The sequence below is a fragment of the Vulpes lagopus genome, chromosome 3, assembly GCF_018345385.1.
Source record: "Vulpes lagopus strain Blue_001 chromosome 3, ASM1834538v1, whole genome shotgun sequence".
Lineage (NCBI taxonomy): Eukaryota > Metazoa > Chordata > Mammalia > Carnivora > Canidae > Vulpes > Vulpes lagopus.
Genome location: NC_054826.1, coordinates 28,640,952 through 28,662,057, shown reverse-complemented (window position 1 = coordinate 28,662,057; position 21,106 = coordinate 28,640,952). Strand labels below are relative to the sequence as shown.

The following is a 21,106-nucleotide window of genomic DNA, read 5'->3' as shown; positions in this document are numbered from 1 at the left end:
GGCCCTCCCCAGCAGCACTGGCTGCCAAAGCTTGCAGATTCTCTTAGACTTGGGTCCTAGGCAGTCCCTCCCACCCCGACTGCTTTCATTCAGTCTTTTCATGTACCCACTTATCCATGCAATCTACCTCCACCCCAAGCTTCTCCTGAGCCTGCTCTGGTGCTGCCCCTCAGAGCCCACCTGGAAAATCCCACATGGTCCTGAGGGCTTTGAGACCTAGAGGCTTTTCCTGGACAAACTGGCCTTGTCAGGGCTGGTGCCTTTCTGTGGCCACTTGGGGTATGTGGCTTGTCCTCCATAGCCACACATATATATGTACGTGCTCATGGACATACCTGGACCCCAGCCTGGGCCCCTCTGAAACTGAGGACATTTGTCTATATTGTCAGGTCTTCACTCAGAGTCATTACTTATATTTCTATGGCCCCTCCACCAGCTCAGTGAGCTCAGATCCCAGTATCAGGCTGCTACCCCCTGTTTCTGTGCTTCTCTGATTCTGTACTCCCCTCTGTTACCCAGGTAGCCTATAGGCATAGAGGGGGGCAGTGGGGGGCGGGATACAGGGTACCAGTTACACCTCTGCATCCTCAGTGCAAGGGCTGTGCTTCGGCAGCTGAGGCCTTGTCAGTGCATATTTGTGAGAAGGAACAGGAGGTCTCAGCGATGCCTGATTTGGTGGTTCTCATATGGAGTGCAGGTAGGAATCATGAATGAAGCCGGTTACAGTGCAGATTCCTAGGTCACACTCCCAGTATTTCTAATAAGAAAGTCTAAGGCGGAGGAAGGGCCAGAGCATCTGCTTTTCAAGTAAGTCTCTCAGGTACAGGTGCTCCATAGACCATTCTCGAAGAAACACTGAATGAATCAATGAATGAATGAACAAATGAATGGAAGAATGAAGTCACCCTCATCAAAACCCTGCTCCTTTCTCATCCACATCTCCTCCCCAAGCCTTCATTTACTCTCGGGACACTGTGACTGAGAATAGCTTAGAGCAGTGGTTTCCAAGCTAGACCAGGGTTTGAAATCACCCGGAGAAACGGTTACCAACAAAAATTTGAGATTCAGTAGGTCTGGGGTGGGGTGCAGGAACCTATGCATCCCACACAAGTCTAAGGACCATCAAAGTTTGAGTATCCCTGCTTGGAGTGCTCCCAGGGCTACACGCATTTGACCAGGGTTGCTCTGCCCATGGAACTTAGGACATCGGATGGCAGGGACGAGGGGTTGGAAAGGAGGTGGGAAAACATTTAGGGGACACGAGGGCTTCCTTGCTTTTTTGAAGTAACACCAAACTCCTCCCCAGTGTCACCTCAAGTGATTGGGGGTTAGCCAACAAGAATGCCCCGAGTCGCAGCCTTGCACCCTCCTGGTGGCCTTGCACCCTCCTGGTGGCCCCGGTAGACCAGCTGCACGAGGGCTAACGGCCCCGCCCCCTGCCTGGCCACGCCCCCTCTGTCCCGACCGTACCATGCCGCTTGTAGATCGGGGGTTTCCGGTAGATGTTACTTTCTCCAGCTGCCAGGCAGACAAGGAAGGGACGGTGGGGGAGGAGAGAGAGAGAGAGAGAGGGAGAGAGAGGGAGGAGGGGGAGGAGGGGGAGGAGGAGGAGGAGGAGGAGGAGGAGGAGGAGGAGGAGGAGGAAAGGAGACAGCAGTTGGTCAGCTGTTCTCAGAAAGAGAGACAGCATCTTCCCCGAAGGGCCACCATCCTTCCCCGGTGGACGTGCTCTTCCAAACTCAACTTCCAACCTCAGCCCGTGAGGTTCTAAGAAAGGTGAGGGGAGAGGAATGGATGGATTCTGGACGGTGCTGGGAAGGGGCTCGGGCTTGAATGGTGGGCATGCAGGCACGAGGCGGCGCGTGCTCAGCAGGACCCCATGCAGGCAGGTCAGGAAGGTGCCCCCTGCCTCCACCCAGCGGCCACGCCTCATTCCACGCGGAAGTCCCCAGAATGCTGCAGCCCCGCTTCAGCATGACCGGCCTCCCACTCCCTCAAAAACAGATTGGGACCTTTCTGGGGCGGTTGAGAAAGGTATAGATGAAACAGCAGGATGAGCTCCTGGAGAGAAGCGAGTGGGGAGTAAAATCCTGAGCTCAGGGTTGGGATACGGGGTTCCAGGACCAGTTCTGCTGAATTCAGGGTAAGACTCTGTCTAAATCATCTATAATGTCACCTAGCCCCTGCCTTCCTCTTATCTCCTATCACTCCCCCTCCTGACCACCACTTCCAGCCACGCTGGACTGCTACCAGTTCAGTGTTTCAGGGCCTTTGTACTTGCTATGTCCTCTGCCCAGGATGTTTTTCCCTAGGATCTTTGCACGGCTGGCTCCTAATCATTTTTTGGCCTCAATGTCACCCCCTCCAAGAAGCCCTTCCTGACCACCCTACCTAGCCCAGCCTCCCCCACCCCAGTCACTCTATCACAATGCCCAGTTTAATTATGTTTATGGCACATACCATTTCCCTGAAATTACTTGTTTGTTTACCCAGTTATTAACTTTCTCCCCATGTATAGACACCATGAAGGATCTGGGCTAGTGTGAGGGTATTTGCATCCCCAGCACCCAGAACAGTGCCTGGCTCTACAGAGGGAAGAACAGAAAGGCTCAGGGCAGTTAAGTAACTGGCCTGAGGTCACAGGCTTCTTAGTGGTGGAATTGGGACTCGGTCCCAAGAGTTTTGATGCAAAAGTGCATGACTTTCAGCATGGCTACTGCCTCGTCCCATCACGGCCCTCAGACATTCGAGGCACTTCTCTGGCTGCTTCCTGGTGGCCTTGATCAAGGCTGGCTCTGTCAAGTGGGTGGGCTTTAGCCCATTGGGACTGGGACTGCAGGGTGGGTTAGTGTGGGAGACTGGTTAGGGAAGGTCCCCAGGAACCGGCTTCTCCTCGCTGCCGGTGGGGGGCGCCCGGCGACCCCACGGAGCATGCACCCATGCCAGGAATTCCGGGCTGGCAGCCTACCTGGGATGTGAAAGTGCTTGGGAGCCTGGTAAGAGGTCGGAGTGGAGGACCTCACATCTAACTGGCTATGGTATGGAGAGCTCCGGCCACTCTCGGGCCCTGGAGCACGCAGGCAGTGGTCCCCAGAGAGAACAGAGGCACAGAGAAAACAGGCATTAACGCAGTGGCAGTTGAGGCAGCAGTGACATGATGACAGCGGGGATGGTAGGGAGGGGCTGTGCTCTCATGCACCATATCTGCAGAAACAGGCTTGACCCTCTTTTCTGGCCTCACCCCAAGGTCAGAGTTCGTAGGTTGTAAAGAATCCACCAGACTGAGCTTCAGGAAGGTGTCTTTGTTGCCCTTGGCTCCCCACCACCCCACTCAGGTGCTTCTTTCCTCACCCAAGCACCTGCTTCACCTCTAGCCTCAAGGTGGCTGCAGATGACCTGACTGGATGGGGTAAGGCTGGGCCTGTTTCTGGTCCTCTGGTTCTACCCTCCAGATGGGGCAGGCCAAAGGACCAGGATAGCGGAGTCTTGCAGCCAGGGCTGCTGGGCTGCCTACCACTCTCCTCTCTTGGCAGCTTACCACCCACCTTTCTGTGCTTCTCAGCTCCATGTGCCCCTTCTCCCCCCACTGCCAGGGGCATCTCAGGCCCAACTGGTCATCGGGTGTCACAGGGCTCCAGGGGCTGTTCTGTGATGGAGATCCTGGGGGGAAGCCCTGTGCTGTGTCTGCAGCTGGCGACAGCCAGCCACTATGTTGTTCCCCCTTCCTTACCAGAGCGGTAGTAGTGGTGAGGTGAGCGGGAAAAGGTGGGGGACATGCCCTGCCGACTGTAGGTGGGGGAGTCGATGTATCCTGGGCTAGAGGCCCTTCTCTGTCGGAGGTCCAGGTTCTCGTAGATGTCCTGGGGGAAGAAGTGGACCATGAGAAAAGCCAGCAAATAAGCCCAAGACTCTGGCAGGCAGGTGGGGGAGGGATGTGGAGTCCAGGATTCTAGGGGGCTGAGGATCCAATATTCATGGTGCTGCCCTTCTGAATACAGCCTCCCTGGGTTACATGCACAGCCTGAGGAAAGCTGCAGGCAATTCTGGGGGCCTTCACCCATCACTCACAGTCCCTTGACTAGAACCTGTGGGTCAGGTGCCTGGAATCCTGGTGAAGAATCACCGGAGCATCAGGGAGGTGGCTCCCTTTGGGTAGAAAGCGTACATCCTCTACTGTTTATACCACAGCCACTTCCTCCAGGTCATGCTCCCAAGTTTCTCGTCTGTGCCCTGGTCATGGAGGACCCTGGGGGGCTGGGGATGAGTGAAAGCAGGGGTCCTCTCAGCTAGCATAAAGGGATGCAATTGTATAAGAGGTCTCCCCGAACCAGCTAAGTTACCTGGGAGTAGGGAGATAATGTTCCCAGCGACTTAGAAGCGAAGAGTTTGAAGGCCATCATGGAAGGAGCAAAGGAGAGAGAGGAGGGAGAGAGGAAGAGGTGTTAGGGAGCTCAGGGGAGGACAGGCCTCCCTCCCCAGGCAGCAGCCGTGCTTGGTGTGCTGGAACCCTAGCAGCCAGCAGTGCCGGCAGGTAGTAGGAAACTCTGAGACTATGCCCTCCATTTACCAGCCCGAAATGGCCCAGAGAGGGAATGGGGGGGGGGGGTGGCTTGGGGCCTCTCGGGTCCAACATGGTAGGGTCTTCACCTGGACCCAGGCTTCTCCACCACAAGCTCAGAGCCATTCCGTGATCCTGCCCTGTCCCTCTACCAGTTCATAACCCCTCTGTGGTTCATGAGGACAGTGTACAGGGTCGCAGGGCCGGGGACCCAAATGAAGGGCCAACCCAGGGCCAGGCTGCTGCCATCAACATGGGAGCTGGCCCAGTGGTCCATGTGGCAGGCTGGAGAGGGGACATCCCATCTGCAGAGGGCAGTGGCTGCTCAGCCCCTGGGACACCTGCCCAACGTTAACACCACTCCTTGCGTTTCCAAGATGAATTAGAAATCCAGGTTCTTATGTGAAAGCTCTCCATGAGTAAAGGTTGGCAACTAATTTACATTTTTAAAAGTTCCTTTGCAAGTGAAACAAAACAAATCTGGGAGTTGGCTTTGGCCTGTGGGCCTAGTGTGCCATTTTGGGCTTCAGGAGCATCAGTCTCAACTTGGTCCCCTTTTCCTGGTCCATTTCAGGGGCGAGAGCCCAGAGAGTCTCAGCATTGGGCTCTCCAACCAAATGAACCTTCATTCCTTTAGAGAGGGAGGGGACAGTGGTAGGGTGGGGACAGGAACCTGGGTCTCTGCTCCCTAGGCCAGGGCTCCTACTATCAACAATCTCAGCTCAGGGGCCTTGGATGGGGTTAGGAGTTGCCTGAGATACAGACTGCCAGGACCTTCAGGGTAACAGCCTCTTGCCTTCTCCAGAGAACACTTGTCCAGCAACCACTTAATTGTTTCCAAAGCCACCCGACGCTGAGTTCTTAAAAAGCATCTCTTGCTTTGAGCATAGGGGCTTTAAGGCCAGGTACAGAACCCGGAGAACCCACCTGCCAGGGATTATAAACCTAAGTGGCCACTGAGCCTGTCAGGGGTGAGAGCCATGGCTGTGTATAAAATTACTCCAGTAGAGGAAAAACAATTCAAGTGATAAGTGGTCATAGGTTCTTGGCTTCAATGTTGGGGTACTTAGGAGGTGGTGGAAACTGGGGAGAACTGGGGAGCCCATGCCCTGCCTATAGGAGGCGCTGCTTCCCCCTTTCCAGATAGTGGAAATACTGGTATAGTGTCACTTGCTCTGGTTTTTCAAGAAAAGCTAGATTTTTTTGGAGGAAACTGCTTGATTTTTAAATGTCGACTATAAATTCCAGTTTAAAGGAGTTGCAGGGGTCAACACTGTGGAGGCCAAAGTGCCTGTGATGGAGTGTCTGGGGAACCTGCTGGCCTCCTCTCCCCCAACAGCCCCGGAGAGAGGGGCGAGACGCCGTACCTCTCCATAGCCACATCTCTCCAGCATCTCGTCGGACGTGTATCTGGAATGAGGCTCGTAGGAAATGAGGTCAGGGCGTTGTACCTCGTAGATGGATTTAACCTTGGGGAGAGCTGCCAGGTCTTTGTAATTAAGGATCTCATTATCCACTTTAGCCTGGGGAAGAGGAAAGGCACAGGAAAGAGGCAGAGAGATAAGGGGGAGAAAAGAGAGGAAACAAAAACCAGCACAGAGGGGAGCGAGCCTCTTCAGTTTCCATGAAAAACACAGTATTAGGGATGGAAGATGCAGGGGTTGTTAGAATCAGGCAGGTCTTAGAGGCCATCCATTCCAATGGGACTCACTGATTGAGCGCATTTTACGTGTGAGGCCCTGAGCTTTGCAGCAGTTGTCTCCTCTGTGTGCTCTGATGCCTCTGTGCAGTCAGCGTCAGTGTTATTCCTGTTTTCCTAATGAGGCTCAGAAGGTTCTGAGCCAGTAGGTTTGAATCCTGTCTGAACTACCCAGCCTGGCAGGGGTAGGGACTGCCTTTGACCCCATGCAAGGAGGACATCCTCACTCACAGCTCCTTGAAGTTGGTGGAGATGGTAAAGACAGAATTAATCACAGAGAGTGAAACCCGAGCTAACATTAGGTGAGCACGTAAGATGAGCCAGACTCTGTCCAAAGTCCCTTGTAGGGCTGACCTCCCTTAACTCATGCAACTCGCAACACTGCTAGTGGGCACTAATATTATTTTCATTTCTGAATAAGGAAACACGCACAGAGAAGTCAATGAACTTGCCCAAGGTTACACAGCTTACAAGTAGCAAAAGCGTTACTCAAGCCTAGCCAGTCTAGCCTGAGCACCTGCCTTCCCCAGCGGCCTCTGCTAGCTTCGAGGGGTAGGAAGCTCACTGTCTTACAGCCCAGAGAGGGCTGCCCTCGGAAAGCAGGCCCTACAGTGAACTGAGCCTCTAACTACTACCTGACGTTGGCTAAGTCCAGCCCTCTAGAACAGTATGGGTTAAGAGACAGCTTCCCCCTGCCTGGGACAGACCACTTCCGGCTCCCAAAGCCATGTCCTTTCTGTGTTCTGCACTCTCCAGCTGCTCCCTCTGTGACTGGCTTCTGCTGCAGTCCACCGGGATCTGTCCTTCCATAACTACCGTGACCTGCAAGGTTCTGATGTGAGATAAATTGAGAGGCTGCTAGAAAGAGACTCCAAGGAAACTGTATTATCCAGATACCATTCTTCCAGTGTCTTGGGGCCCAGGTAAGTCTTAAGGCCGAAACTACTGTAGAGAGAGCAACTTTCATAGAGACCTTATAAGCAAGCATTGCTTTTGGAAACACATTCCAAGGGCCTTTCCCTGTCTGTCCCCATCCAAATAGCCCACTGCTATTTGGGCGCTGTGCTATTCATTCTCCATTGCCTCTAGATCCACCGTCCGCTCCTCCTTGCCCTGATTTGGGCTCCGAGGCCCCGTAGACAGCATTAGAGGTCCCCTGGCTTTCAGCTGGGTTGGGCCAGCAGAGGAGCACCTGCAGACTGGGGCGGGTAGCGGAGAGATAGCCTGCGCCCCCCTTGGCACTGCCCTTGCATCAGTGGCTGTGGTGGGCGTGGCTCCCATCCGGGGCTGCCTTTCACAGCTCCAGCTTTCACCAGACCTTCAGGTTGAGGGTGGTGACAGCTCCTGCTGCTGCAGACCCTGGATGCCACACGATGTCCTCTGGGTCCCCTAACCCTGTCTACACCTCTGTAAATAGTCCCTTCACAGAATTGTCCTCAGTAAAACCCTTAGAATTGTGCCATCTCATTTCTGCAGAGCCTGCCTGCATCAGCCACCATGTCTGCCCCAATTTGGGGGTACAGAGGTCAAGGGAACCTTGCTAGGATAGTCCCTTTGCTGACGTAACTGCTGCCTTTTGCCATGGGATGTTAGATCTTGACCTTGAGAGCTTTTGGCAGCTTGCAAACATGTCTCGACCCATCAATATTCATCTCAGCACTTTTGCCCAAACCTCAAAAATACTATATTTGTATTTCTCTTTATAGCCACTTTGCTTATAGGGTTATAAATGAGCGTTAAGTCTGGAGGCACAGTGATTGAACAGAGGCATCCCAACATAATTAGCCAGGAAGGAGGAAGAGACACGTGGAGCTGGTCAAAGTCAAACCTCCTAAAGATGATTCTAGTAGTCAGTGGGGGTGGGGTGGGTGGAGTAGAGTTTGAAAGAACCTGCTCCCTCTAGGTGCAATGATAATTCTATTTTAATACCAAACCTCAGTATTTATGAAAATTAAGCCAATACTCTGTCTGCCTGTTACTGCATGTCCCGAAAGTGGTCAGATGCTTTCTTCCCTGAATCTGAAAGCCATGTTTGGAAAGGTTTGACCCCAGACCATTGGCCCACATGATACGTGCTCTCATTCCCCAGAGCAGCTGAGGGGTGAGAGCTTATAATAGGTGAGAAACGATGTGGCGCCTGGGTGGCTCAGTTGGTGGAGCGTCTGACTCCTGGTTTTGCCTGGGTCTGTGATCTCGGGGTTGTGGGATGGAGCCCTTTGTTGAGTTCTGGCCTCTGGGGGGTCTGCTTTAGACTCTCCCTCTCCCTCTGCCCCTCTCTCAAGTCAGGTGCTCATGCATGCACTCCCTCTGTCTCTCTAAAATAAATCAATCTTGAGAAAGGAAAGTACAGAGAGACACGTGCCTATGCTAGCATGCACGGGTAACTGATCTCAATGTATGAGCCCCCAGCTGGATGGCACAGTGGCAGGTGTCCCCAGCTGCTGTTGTTCATCTCTATGGAGCTGCCCCTTGGAGGGGCAACTCCACAATCTTTCTTCGGGACTCCAAGGGTGGACATCATCATGGCTAACTTGTTTCACAAAGGTGAGCGAGCTTCCTCAGTACTAGGGAAGACCAGCCAGAGATTAAAGGCATTAGACACTGCTATCTATCTATCTATCTATCTATCTATCTATCTATCTATCTATCCTGAGTTCGCATATCCTGGTAACTCTCTCTTGGAGACGTGCTCACTTTGTTAATAACCTTCTCATGGTGTAGGCTCTGAAATTTAGCTCATTAATCCTGCTGTGTCTGGCCCTATTCATAGCACCAGGCAGACGATCGTCTGTCTTGTTCTGGACAGGAATCTTCAATGAGTATGGCCTGTGATCAAAGTGCTTGTCTTCTGTAGGAGCCGCAAGGCAGTATTGACCATATGGAAGTTGCTGTCAGTGATAACTCTTATGTCTGATTTTCATTTGAACAGAGGAAGAAAGGAAAGGAAACAGCCCCATTAATGGGCATTACCCAGGGATCAAGGAGGCAACCGGATGTGGATTTGGGGGTAAAATAATGATGGAGCACTGGTGGTCAGAGCCCACCCAGGGCTGGCTGGTTTGGAGACTGTATCTAGACCTTCTTATCAGGAACAGTTTTCTTGCTCTAGACCATCTCCCTCCCCCCAGTTTTGGTCTTCTTAGCTCTTCCAACTTGTAGAAGGCTAGAGCAGTCCACAGTCAGATGGCTCATCTCCTTTGTGTATCTCTGTCCTCCTCGGCTCTGCCTCCCTCACCTGCTTTAATTTCTGTTTCTTTCTTAAGGTCTGAGCTTAAATGTTTTTTTCCTCAGGATTCTTCCTCCAGTTGGCCCTAGACTGTCTGTCCTTCTGTCTATCTGCATCATCATCAAAGCACCCTGCACTTTTTCTTCCTAGCACCTACCAGAACTGTGACTGCTTACCCATGGGGTTATGTATTCAGTGTCATGAGGACAGGTGTCAGGTTGGTGTGGTTCACCTCTATTTTTCCAACACAGAAGCCAGCACTTAACCCAGAGGAGCCACGTAGCACACATTTGGTGAATGAATGACTGAATAAATAAATTACATATCCGAGGGACCTCTGATATCACTTGACTCAACTCTTGTCTTTCCAACCATGTCTGCAAATGATGAGTGTCTCAGTTTGAATGCATCTGGGGATGGGAGCTCATACACATGCATGTGGTCCTCTCCATCTCTGAACTTCTTATGTCACGAGAAAGCTCTTCTTTATATTTGCAAATCCTTTATGCCATGTTTCTTTATTCATACAGCTTCTTCTGTTCTGCTTCCTTATGACACATCCCTATCACTACATGGACCTCCCATCCACCCCCCACTCTGGGTACCACTCTGACTCCAGATTTTTGTCCTGCTCTTATCTCAGTGAAGCAGTAAGGAAGGAAGCACACTGCACTGGTTTCAGAACTCACCAGGGGCTCTTCTGTCTTTGCACTTTTCTGTGTTCCTGCTAAACTTGACATTGTTCCTATAACTGTGTTTATGAGGCTTTGTGCTCCATGTGGGCAGGGTCCACATGCCCCACCGTGTCCTCAGGACCCAGCACAGAGTCTAGCACATGACAGGCACACACAAGATATTAGTTGGATGAAAATCTGACAGCTGCCTTTGGTTGTCCTTAGACACTCGTTAGATACCAGGCCTGGGGATAAGAAAGGCCTCTGGGTGGCTGAAGAGTAATACATACGCAGATGACTCGGTTGGGTGACCCAATGCTGGATCCGGGGGGCGAGATGGAAGTTTCGGACGTCCGCCTATGCTGTGGGAGAAACAGAAGGAGTGAGAAGCTGCACCTCCAGCCGGTGGGGAGGAGGGTTGGGGAGGAAGAAGACAGCTCCGCAGGAACAGCAGCAACACGGTTAAATGTACTTGCTGGCACTCTGTACTTTGTCTTTTTTTCCTTTAAAATCAGTGTCTGGGTGTGAACGAAATTGGATATGTGCAGGACTTCATGCTGTTGGACATAATTTGGATTTGTGGGTTTTTTTTAATGTATTTGTAATTGGCCTTTAAGATAGGCATGTATACATAAAACTTTTTCATTTGGGGTTGACCTGCCACATATTAACTTTAACTGAGTAAAATTGGTTAGTACTCATTCCTTAGTTTGTTTATATAAAATGCACAAGCACAGTTGAACTACCTGTAATTGCATTAAGTACTGATTCTTTACAGTGTACCATCAAATTAACATCAGCCTAAGTGATAAACTTAAAAAAGGCTTTCCTTGAGCAAGGGCGATGATGCATTAATGGCTCCCTCAGCAGGAGGGCAGTACCGTAACCTCTGTGCAAGCTGCGAGAGCAGCTGTGTGTTGTAGTCAAAAAGCAAAAGGACAGGGAACCAGGGACCACTAGTCAACTATGTGATTGAAGAGATCCCAGATTCCCGATCTATAAAGTGAAGGGGCTTCTCTGAGGGACTGCGAAATTGCCTGCCAGATCTCTCAGGCCACGATTTAGAATTAAAGCATTTTACCCAGGGCTCTATAGCAGTGTCCCCCAAACCGCATTGTGAACTAGTGGTGGCTCTGGCAAGATGAAGTTAGGGGGAGCGTTTGATAAATTGAGTTGCAGAATGGGACAGTAAAATGTGAAACTGTATTCATTCCTCTTGGGTACATGAAGGAGGAAGTCTTAACTTGATGCTGATATATTTCAGCAACTATCTGACAGTTGTTATTCATCACTCCCCTCCTCTCCCCCCCTTTTTAAACAAAGAGAGTACAGGCAATACCATTTAGCCAGAATTTCTAAGATTTATTTTTAAGAAACATTTCATTTTCATTAAATGTATTTTATGGTTACCTCCTATTTATAGCAAGTGATACTGGTCTACTCCGCGATATCAAGTTTTATTTTATTTATTTATTTATTTATTTAAAAATTTTTTTAAATTTATGATAGTCACAGAGAGAGAGAGAGAGAGAGAGAGAGAGAGAGAGAGAGGGGCAGAGACACAGGCAGAGGGAGAAGCAGGCTCCATGCACCGGGAGCCCGATGTGGGATTCGATCCCGGGTCTCCAGGATTGTACCCTGGGCCAAAGGCAGGCGCCAAACTGCTGTGCCACCCAGGGATCCCCTCAAGTTTTATTTTAAAAGAAGTTCCGGGCAGCCCCGGTGGTGCAGCGGTTTAGTGCTGCCTGCAGCCCCAGGTGTGATCCTGGGGGCCTGGGATCGAGTCCCACATCGGGCTCCCTGCATGGAGCCTGCTTCTCCCTCTGCCTGTGTCTCCGCCTCTCTCTCTCTCTCTCTCTCTCTGAATAAATAAATAAATAAATAAATAAATAAATAAATAAATAATCTTAAAAAAAAATAAAAGAAGTTCCGTTAAGTAAAGAGTGGTAGGTTGATTTAAAGGAGAATATTAAGTATATAATGACACAGGTAGTGCACAGATGTGGCAAAAACATCAGGGTTGTAGAAGGATAACTGAACTTGAGAAATGCTACCAAAAAGTAGAATTGAAGAAGGAAAGGGCAATTAGGTCTTTTTACATTTTAAATGGGAGAGAAGTTGGGAGAAACATGGGAAAAAAACCTCACGGCTCAAGCAAAATTATACATCAATAGCCACGTTATTTTGCAAAACGTAGAGGCACTTTGGACATCTTCAAGTGCCTGTCCCCAACAGGCACACACAACTTTCTCCTCTGCAGTGTTAAGGACTCAGGAGCTGGGCTCTTCCCTGCAGTCCTTAGATCAAGAGCCCAGATTCATGGGCTTCTTGGTACAAGTCAGAGCACAGTGATTTGGAGAGATGCAGGACCCCAGCTGGCCAAGCATGTGCATGGGGACATTGGCTGTGCTTCTGCCTTCTGCATTACTGTGGGCATATCACCACCCTCTCTAGACTTTGAATTTCTCACAAGCAAAGAGAAGATACAATTCCTTGCTCCATCTGATCCACGGGGTTAAAAAAATCAAGTCAGCCAGTGGCTGTGAAGATGCTTTGCCAACTGTCAATTCCTGTATCAACACTATTATCCCCAGTAAAGGATGTGAGGCTGGAGAAAACCCCCAGCATAAGTGCTTCAAAGAGGCCACCATCTTGGTGAGCAATGCTAATAAAGGCTAGAGCCTTGCCCCAGAAACGCTAAAAACTCGCATTTATACAGTGCTTTACAGTTTTCAAAGTACTCTCACATTCAATGTCTTTAGCCCCTCAAATGCCCCATGCAGAAGATGTTACCATTAAGGAAATCTAAGGATACATGCATGTATTGGGCAGTATGCATACTAAAGAGAGACTCCCCACTAAAGCACAGTGCCCCTAACCAGTGGCCAAGAGTATGGTCTGGTATCACCACCAGCTTGCTTACCTTTAACTTCTTCTCTGCCCGGGCTGCCTGTTTGCAGATGGGGTGCCAGACCTCAGAACCTAAGGGGCCAGGAAAATAACAAAGGCTCAGTCTCACACCTACTAGCTCTCTCGCCACCCCTCACCTTAATTGACTCCCTCACCAGCACATTTGCCCTGCACAGCAGCCAGGAGGACCCTCTGGTGAACCAGGCTCTTTGCTGCTACATCCATCAGTCACTCATGCTCTTTCTCCCTGTCCAAATCCTACCCATTCCTCAAGGTCCAGGTCTCACATGGCATCTTCTTGCAAACTTTCTTACCTGCCAGGTGGGAGTGACTTCTCTCTTCTCTGTCATCCATAATTCTTTGTATCTTTCTTAACACATACCACCTCAAATCACAGTGGCTTGTGGATTCATGATCCTAACTAAATTAGAAGCTCCTCTGGGCAAGGGCTGAGCTTTATTCATTGCTGGCTCTCCCGCAGCATCCAGCATGGGATTTTGCTCTCAGCAGAGGCTCTATCCATGTTTGTGGGGTGAACAGATGAGTGGATGATTGGCAGTGAGTGACACGTAGCAGGTGGTCAACAAATATTTGTTGAATGAATGAATGGCAGGGGAGGTTAAATAAAGTGACAGACTGTGGTGAACTCCAACCTTTCTTTCTCTTCAAAGACTTATGACACTATACTAGACCTATTACACTGAAGGGGTGTGTGTCATGGTGTACAGTATGCTTGAGAGCACTGTCTTGACCTGCTAATTCCCAGGAAGCTCCAGACTCTTCAAATTTAGTATGTTGCAAATGCCTACATTTTATTGTTGGGTATGGGGGGGGGGAGGTGTCCAATTGGCCAGCCCCAAACTTGAGAGGCCAATTTGGAAAGGCATGAGCAACAGGTGGCTGGTCACATGTTGAGGAGAAGTCCCAAATATTACACATTCCCAAAAGAAGAGACAGGTGTCTTGGATTAGAAGGAAAAGTAGGAACATATTATCCCTCTGGTGCCATTCCTCTTATTACCAGCCCGAAAAGGAAAGGAGCCAGCAAATGGCTGGGTTTCTGAACACCCAGATGGCATTTGTTTGTCTGACTTTGTTTTTAGGATATACTTACCATTATGGTTTGTTGCCTGGAACCCCCAGGACTGGCGCTGGCCAAGCTACGGGGGGAGGGGATGTTGTAAAGTTGAAAAATTAGCCCCCAAATGGAGATGGAGAGAGGATAGGCCTGAAGTAAGGAGCCCAAGGTCTTGTTTCTGGAGCCAGGATTCCTGCCTCTGCTTGGCCCCTGACATATTCTCTCTTCAGTCTTGGTTTCTTCATCTGAATAACAGTGAGGTGGGATCTGGATGGTCTTGGAGATTGTTTTCATCTCCAAAGTTTTAATTCTAGGCCCAGCTTGTCATTTATGAGACAGGGATCTTTCGGTTTTGTTTGCTAATTTTCTTTTTTCTTTTCTTTTCTTTTCTTTCTTTCTTTCTTTCTTTCTTTCTTTCTTTCTTTCTTTCTTTCTTTCTTTCTTTCTTTTTTATTGGAGTTCAATTTGCCAACATATAGCACAACACCCAGGCTCATCCCGCCAAGTGCCCCCCTCAGTGCCCATCACCCCATCACCCCAACCCCCCGCCCACCTCCCTTTCCACTACCCCTTGTTCATTTCCCAGAGTTATGAGTCTCTCATGTTTTGTCACCCTCACTGATATTTTCACTCATTTTCTCTCCTTTCCCCTTTATTCCCTTTCACTATTTTTTATATTCCCCAAATGAATGAGACTATATAATGTTTGTCCTTCTCTGATTGACTTATTTCACTCAGCATAATACCTTCCAGTTCCATCCACGTTGAAGCAAATTTTTGCAAATGACGTATCAGATAAAGGGCTAGTATCCAAGATCTATAAAGAACTTATTAAATTCAACAGCAAAGAAACAATCCAATCATGAAATGGGCAAAAGACATGAACAGAAATCTCACAGAGGAAGACACAGAAAAGGCCAAAAAGCACATGAGAAAATGCCCCGCATCACTTGCCATCAGGGAAATACAAGTCAAAAACACAATGAGATACCACCTCACACCAGTGAGAATGTGAAAACTAACAAGGAAACAACACATGTTTGAGAGGATGTGGAGAAAGGGGAACCCTCTTGCACTATTGGTGGGAATAGGAACTGGTGCAGCCACTCTGGAAAACTCTGTGGAGGTTCCTCAAAGAGTTAAAAATAGAGCTACCCTGCCACCCAGCAATTGCACTGCTGGGGATTTACCCCAAAGATACAGATGCAGTGAAATGCTGGAACACTTGCACCCCAATGTTTATAGTAGCAATGTCCACAGTAGCCAAACTGTGGAAGGAGCCTCGGTGTCCATCGAAAGATGAATGGCTAAAGAAGCTGTGGTCTATGTATACAATGGAATGTTTGCTAATTTTCTTGTGAGTTCCTAGTAATTGAACCAGAGTTTGAGGCTTGCTAACGTCAAGTGCAATGGCTCTCAGAGCCCAGTAGAGGGACCCCGGGTCTGCGGCTGGAGCCTGGCAGTTGCAGGGTGTGTCTGTTCCCCAGTGGTGGGTGGGGATCCTTGCTGTGGGGAGTTATTAGGGAGAGCGTTTCCGGTCTCGAGATGCTGCTAAATCCACCAGGAGTTGTCTACCCCCGTGGCTCCCGCGGGAAGCCCATGAAATGGATGAGGAGGATGCGGATGTGTAAGGAGGTGGTGAGATGAAGTGAGAGAGGCAGACGAAGGGTAAGGGTAAGGGTTGGTCAGAAGCTGAGCTGCAAATGGCTTCGGCACTCAGCGTACAGGAAAGCAGGCTTATAGAAGAAGTGAGCTGGGAGAGTCAGAAGGGAGAAAGAAAATACAATTGGGGATGAAAATCAGAAGTTTGGGATTTGGCAGGATAGCATCTAAACTGAAGAGGGAAGGAATGTGTTGGTTTTAAGCAACAGATTTAGGCAAATTAAGGTACGAAAAAGGTGATCTGTTCATGAAGACCCCTATGAAATGGTGCCTGGCTTTTGCCACTAGCCAATAGCTCAACGATGTGACAGGGACAGAAAAACAGCATCCAGGTTGAAGCAGGTCATGACTGTCTTTCATGGGCTTTCTCCCCAGAACTTAAAACAGCACCTGGTATGTGTGTGTGTGTGTGTGTGTGTGTGTGTGTGTGTGTAAAGATTTTATTTATTTATTCAGGAGAGACACACAGAGAGAGGCAGAGACACAGGCAGAGGGGGAAGCAGGCTCCTCCCAGGGACTCCGATGCAGGACTTGATCCTAGTACCCTGGGATCATGACCTGAGCTGAAGGCAGATGCCGAACCACTTAGCCATCTGGGCATCCCTCATGTGTGTGTTTTAAAGACATAAATGAATGATTGGTTGGATCTCACCTCTTTATTTTATTTTATTATTAAAAAAAAAGATTTTATTTATCTCTTTTAGAAAGAGAAAGAGAGCACAGGAGGAGAGGCAGAGGAGGAGGGAAAGACTCTCAGGCAGACTCCCTGCTAGCAAGGAGCCTGACGTGGGGTTTGATATCGTGACCATGAGATTATGACCCAAGCTGAACCCAAGAGTCAGACACTTAACTGACTGAGCCACCCAGGTGCCTCCCACCTCTGTATTTTAAAATGAGACACAGGAGGAAAGGCACCCGGAGGATAATGGTAACCAGGATGGAGAGGGAACCCAAAATTAGCCCATAAGGCAAGGTCTTCGCTGTGGAGAAGACTTAGCACAATGGTGAAAAAGGGTTTTGAGTATTTTAATGCCTCTCTGTGGAAAGAGCAATGAACTCATTCTGCATGTCTTATAACATAGAACAAGGACCAAGGGCAGAAGTTTCAGGGAAAGAAAATTCAGTGTCTGAGGATCAAATGGGTCCATTCTGAGAGTGAGCTTTTTGTCCCTGGAAGTATGTAAGTACACACTGGATGCATACATGCTCACCAGGAATATTGTAGAGGAGACATATAATGAGGTAGTTACCCTAATGGATGTTTACTTTCCCTCCCAACCCTTGGAGATTCTGTGTTTTTATCTCCACAGATTTCTCTGTATAGAAAAAAATGAATTATTTACCTCTATCCAATCTATCCAATAATCTAGACAGGGATGTAAGTTCTATAAGGAGCGGGATTCACATCTGTCTTATCTGCAGATACAGCTGCAGGGACTGCAGATTCTCAATAAATACTCATTGAGCAGATGAATAAAACAAAAGAAACATGATACTCTGTTTTAGGCCAGTTGAATTCTCTAAGCTGGGTTCAGAGATTTGGACCAGCAGTACAATCTAGACTCCCGAATTGACCGCTATAATTCTAGAGTAAGTTTCTATCAGACATCTCACTAGATTGGGGTTTGTCCAAGTGTGACCTGTGCCCCAGTTGTCCAGAAGCCTGATAAAATGCAGATTCCTGGGCTCCCATGGAGCCCCTGAAGTCAAGTCCTGGAGGTGGGGCCTGAGAATCTGTGGTAGTAACAAGCTCCCCAGGGGACTTAGAACTCCATTGGAGCACCACGGGGCTAAATACTAGTTAACCCTCCGAATTCATTCCTTTGGAATGTGATGGAATAAGGAAACCAGTTTTCTGAGACAGAAGAGTGTTTTAACTTCTTGTGGAAGTTAAGAAAAAAAGTTAAGAAAAAAAGTCAAGACTTTTTTGCTTATTAGACTCTTGGTTCCCCGAGTCAGACCTTGTCCTCTGAGACTGTCACTGACGGCTCCAGGTCCTGCAGTTAAAATCTCCTGTAAAAGTTATGGAAGTGAAGGGATTAGCTATTTCCGTATGAGCTGACTCAGAGGCCAGAGATCGGAATCTTCAAAGCTGTCCCTCATCCTGGTGCTAACGCTCTTCTTAATTCCTAGCAGAGGCAGCAACTGTCTTCTCTCTCTGATTGGTCACAGCACATTCCACGTTTTGGGTTATTTTTTCTGGTTATTTAATGTTTGGGGACCCCCCCATCTCTCTGCTGGACCTTGAAATTCAATTGGCCAAACTTTTTTTTTTTTTTTTTCATCAGTGGAGATTTTAATGCCAAAGCCAGACCTGGTGCCACAGTCTTCCAGACCGCCCAGCCAGGGTTACAAACACGACAGTGGCTGAAAGGGCCCACCCAAAGGTTCTATTTGCCTAGCACAGCATTTTTCAGTATCTGAATGCTTTTAGATCCTGCAAGTGGCCAGTGATCCTCCCTGCTGTCTGCCTCCTGGCTTTTCTCATCCATTTAAGAAGGCATTTGGGTTTTTCAAACCCGGATCCTAGCCAAGGTGTTCTCTTACAAGCAGTTCTCTTCCTTGGATTTCTATTGACCATCGCAGGGTGAGGTTCCTCAAAGTTCTGCCTATATGTCAGGAGCACAGCCTCTGTGACCTAGACTTGCTAGCTTCTTGGAATGGCTCTTTTAAAATCCCTGCCTGGACACATGAATGTGCTATATCCACACAGTGGAATATCATTCAGCCATAAAAAGGAATGAAGCACTGATAAATGTGACAACATGGATGAATCTAGAAAACATTGCACTATGCTAAGTGAGAGAGGCCAGACATAAAAGCCTATGTATTGTAGGATTCCATCTATATGATATTTCCCCAAATAGGTGAACTATAGAGACAACTAGCAGATTCATAGTTCCTAGGGTCTATGTGAAAGGGGAATGGGGAGTGTTTAATGGATATGGAATTCATTTTGGGGTGAAAATGTTTTGTAATTAGGTAGAGGTGGTGGTTGCACAGCATTGTGAATATACTAAAAGCTACTGAACTGTACACTACAAAATGGTTAATTTTATGGTATGTGAGTTTTACCTCGAACGAAAAAAATCCCCACTACCTGTCTCTAGCAGGTGCATGGCTTCTCTAGACCACAGGATACTCTGCTTTTTATTTATTACTAGAGGGTCCCCAACTCAGCTATAGGGAGAAGAGTGAGCCTTTCTGTTGAATCTGACATACAGTAACTGCAATATCATCTTCAGCATGCTCTTGGGCACTGGTAAGTCTTTACTGTGTATCAGGCAACATAAGCATTATTTAACATAATACTCTTAAGGGGTTTGAATGCCAGAAATTGGGGTTTAGGGAGCTTAGGTCTTAGTTACATTACTTCCTAGCTGCATCATCCTAGAGCAAGTCAGTTACCTCTCTGTGCCTCAGTCTCCCCACTGATAAAATGGGGATGATAACAGTATCTGCCTCAGAGGTCTGTTGTGAGCATTTGTGAGTGAATATTCATAGAGCACGTAGAACAAGATCTGTTAGAATTGGCATCATGTAAGTGTTAGTTGTTGTGATTATCATCATCTGCCCTCCCCTACCAAAAAAAAAAAAAAATCTGTGTGCCAGGATCTAGTCTGTGGAAGGGGAAAGGAGTACTAGAGCGATTGGAGGGCAGGGGATAGTATTTGCTGTTCTATTCCCGGGAGCCTTGGCCTGGGGGAGTGAAGGGTGTACAGCAAGCACAGGTCTGGCTGAGTGGTGGAGTCACTGAACAGAAGCCTGGCTTAGCTGCCAGCACACCCCTCTGGCAGGCTGGGCTTGTGCCCAGGGACGAGGACAGCTCCGAAGTGGAAAAGATAAGTTTGCCTGGTGCTGATAGGATCAAGTGGGTTTGGAGCTTAACAAAGAGGTTGAGGGAGAAAGTGCTTAGCTCCCGTGAAGCTGGTTAGCATGCAGGATATCAGGCAGGATGAGGGAGGGGGTGGCGGCACCCAGATGTGGTGCGGAAATACTAACTGTGAATAATGACAGTTAGGGCGGCAATTAAATTGCAGGAGTGCTTACCATGTGTCACCCACTAAGCATTCTCCTTATTCTTACTGTTGGTATTAGAACTAGTATTTAGAAAGTGCCTATGCCAGGCTTATGCTATATACTTTATAACAGTCGTACTTAAGCAAACACTAACCATGATAACTAACATTTATTGACCACATAGGCTAAGCCCTACGTTAAGCATTATTCATAAGCATGGTAATATCGACAATAGCCAGCACCTTTTAGCACGTGGCATCACGGGGAATGGCCATTTCTGCATTCCTGGATGTTTATATGAGCTCAGACTGGCAGTGCCAGGCACTGTGTTAAGCCTTTATCACAGATTCACTCATTTACTACAACAGCCTGGCAAGGTGGGCCTAGTGCTGTCCTTGATTTCAGATGGAGAAATTGGGGTTTAGGGAGCTTAGGTCTTGCTCTGTCCAGCACTGTCTCCTCACCCCGGCCTGTGCACATATGACCAGGTCAGCCTCAGCAGAGTATCTCCGGGACTTCTGTGCGGAACCTGGCACAGGATGCTGTCCCTCTGTGCCCGGGGGGCCCTCTTTCCCCAGCACAGAGGCAGCTGGTGCAGGGCCCGAGAGCATGTGGCCACACACTAAAAGAACACAGAGCAAAACCACCTGCTGACCCTTGCGGGCCCCTCAACCCAGTCGTGCTTCTTCAAGATGCTTCTCCGTTCTGTGAGATGATCAATCCCCTTTTACCTAATGTTGTTTCTGCTGCCTAAAAAGTCCAGACTAATAAAACATCTCATTGAGCTAAAACCCGAGTATCTGACAAGTTCTTGACTTGCCCAGCGGGCAATTTTGTTTCCCAGGAAATAGAGGAAGCAGCCAGGGAAATTGCTACTCTGGACCTAATTCTGACCAACATGGACAAATTGGCTGGGGAAGTAGATGTGACATGTAACTGGAGAGAAAATGGCCACATCGTGTTGAGTTTGAGGTTACCAGGGAGAAGAAGCAAGTTGCAAACAGACTTTAAAATACAAACTTTAAACTGCTACGCTATAATATTTTCTATAGGATTCAAGATGTTTGGTAACCCTAAAAGTCTAAAAAAAATCCTGCAGCTCGTCCAAAATGAAAATGTATTCTATTTAAAGTGAAATACGCTTAGTAGATTCAGACTTTAGGAGATATCAATTTAGTACAGTAACAGGATATGTTTGAAGAGTCTAAAATTATGTAGCAGGATTGGGGAAACATGAGATTTAAAGTTTTGAAGCATTACTCCTACAAGCTAAGCTGTCA

At 48.5% G+C, this 21,106-nt stretch overlaps 1 protein-coding gene across 4 annotated transcripts in view; it reads right to left on the bottom strand.

The window, feature by feature from the left end:
* The window catches only part of ABLIM3 (actin binding LIM protein family member 3), a 111,206-nt gene that overhangs the window by 15,188 nt on the left and 74,912 nt on the right, over positions 1–21,106 (bottom strand). The window contains exons 9-15 of one of the 4 annotated variants that reach the window (XM_041747682.1): positions 13,081–13,139; positions 10,448–10,519; positions 5,926–6,081; positions 4,341–4,370; positions 3,731–3,860; positions 2,969–3,067; positions 1,471–1,518 (exon numbers count right to left, since the gene is read on the bottom strand). In XM_041747682.1, the coding sequence (XP_041603616.1) occupies positions 1,471–1,518; positions 2,969–3,067; positions 3,731–3,860; positions 4,341–4,370; positions 5,926–6,081; positions 10,448–10,519; positions 13,081–13,139 (594 nt within the window). The remainder of the gene's footprint in view (positions 1–1,470; positions 1,519–2,968; positions 3,068–3,730; positions 3,861–4,340; positions 4,371–5,925; positions 6,082–10,447; positions 10,520–13,080; positions 13,140–21,106) is intronic. The other 3 variants (XM_041747679.1, XM_041747680.1, XM_041747681.1) reach the window with 3 other exon arrangements.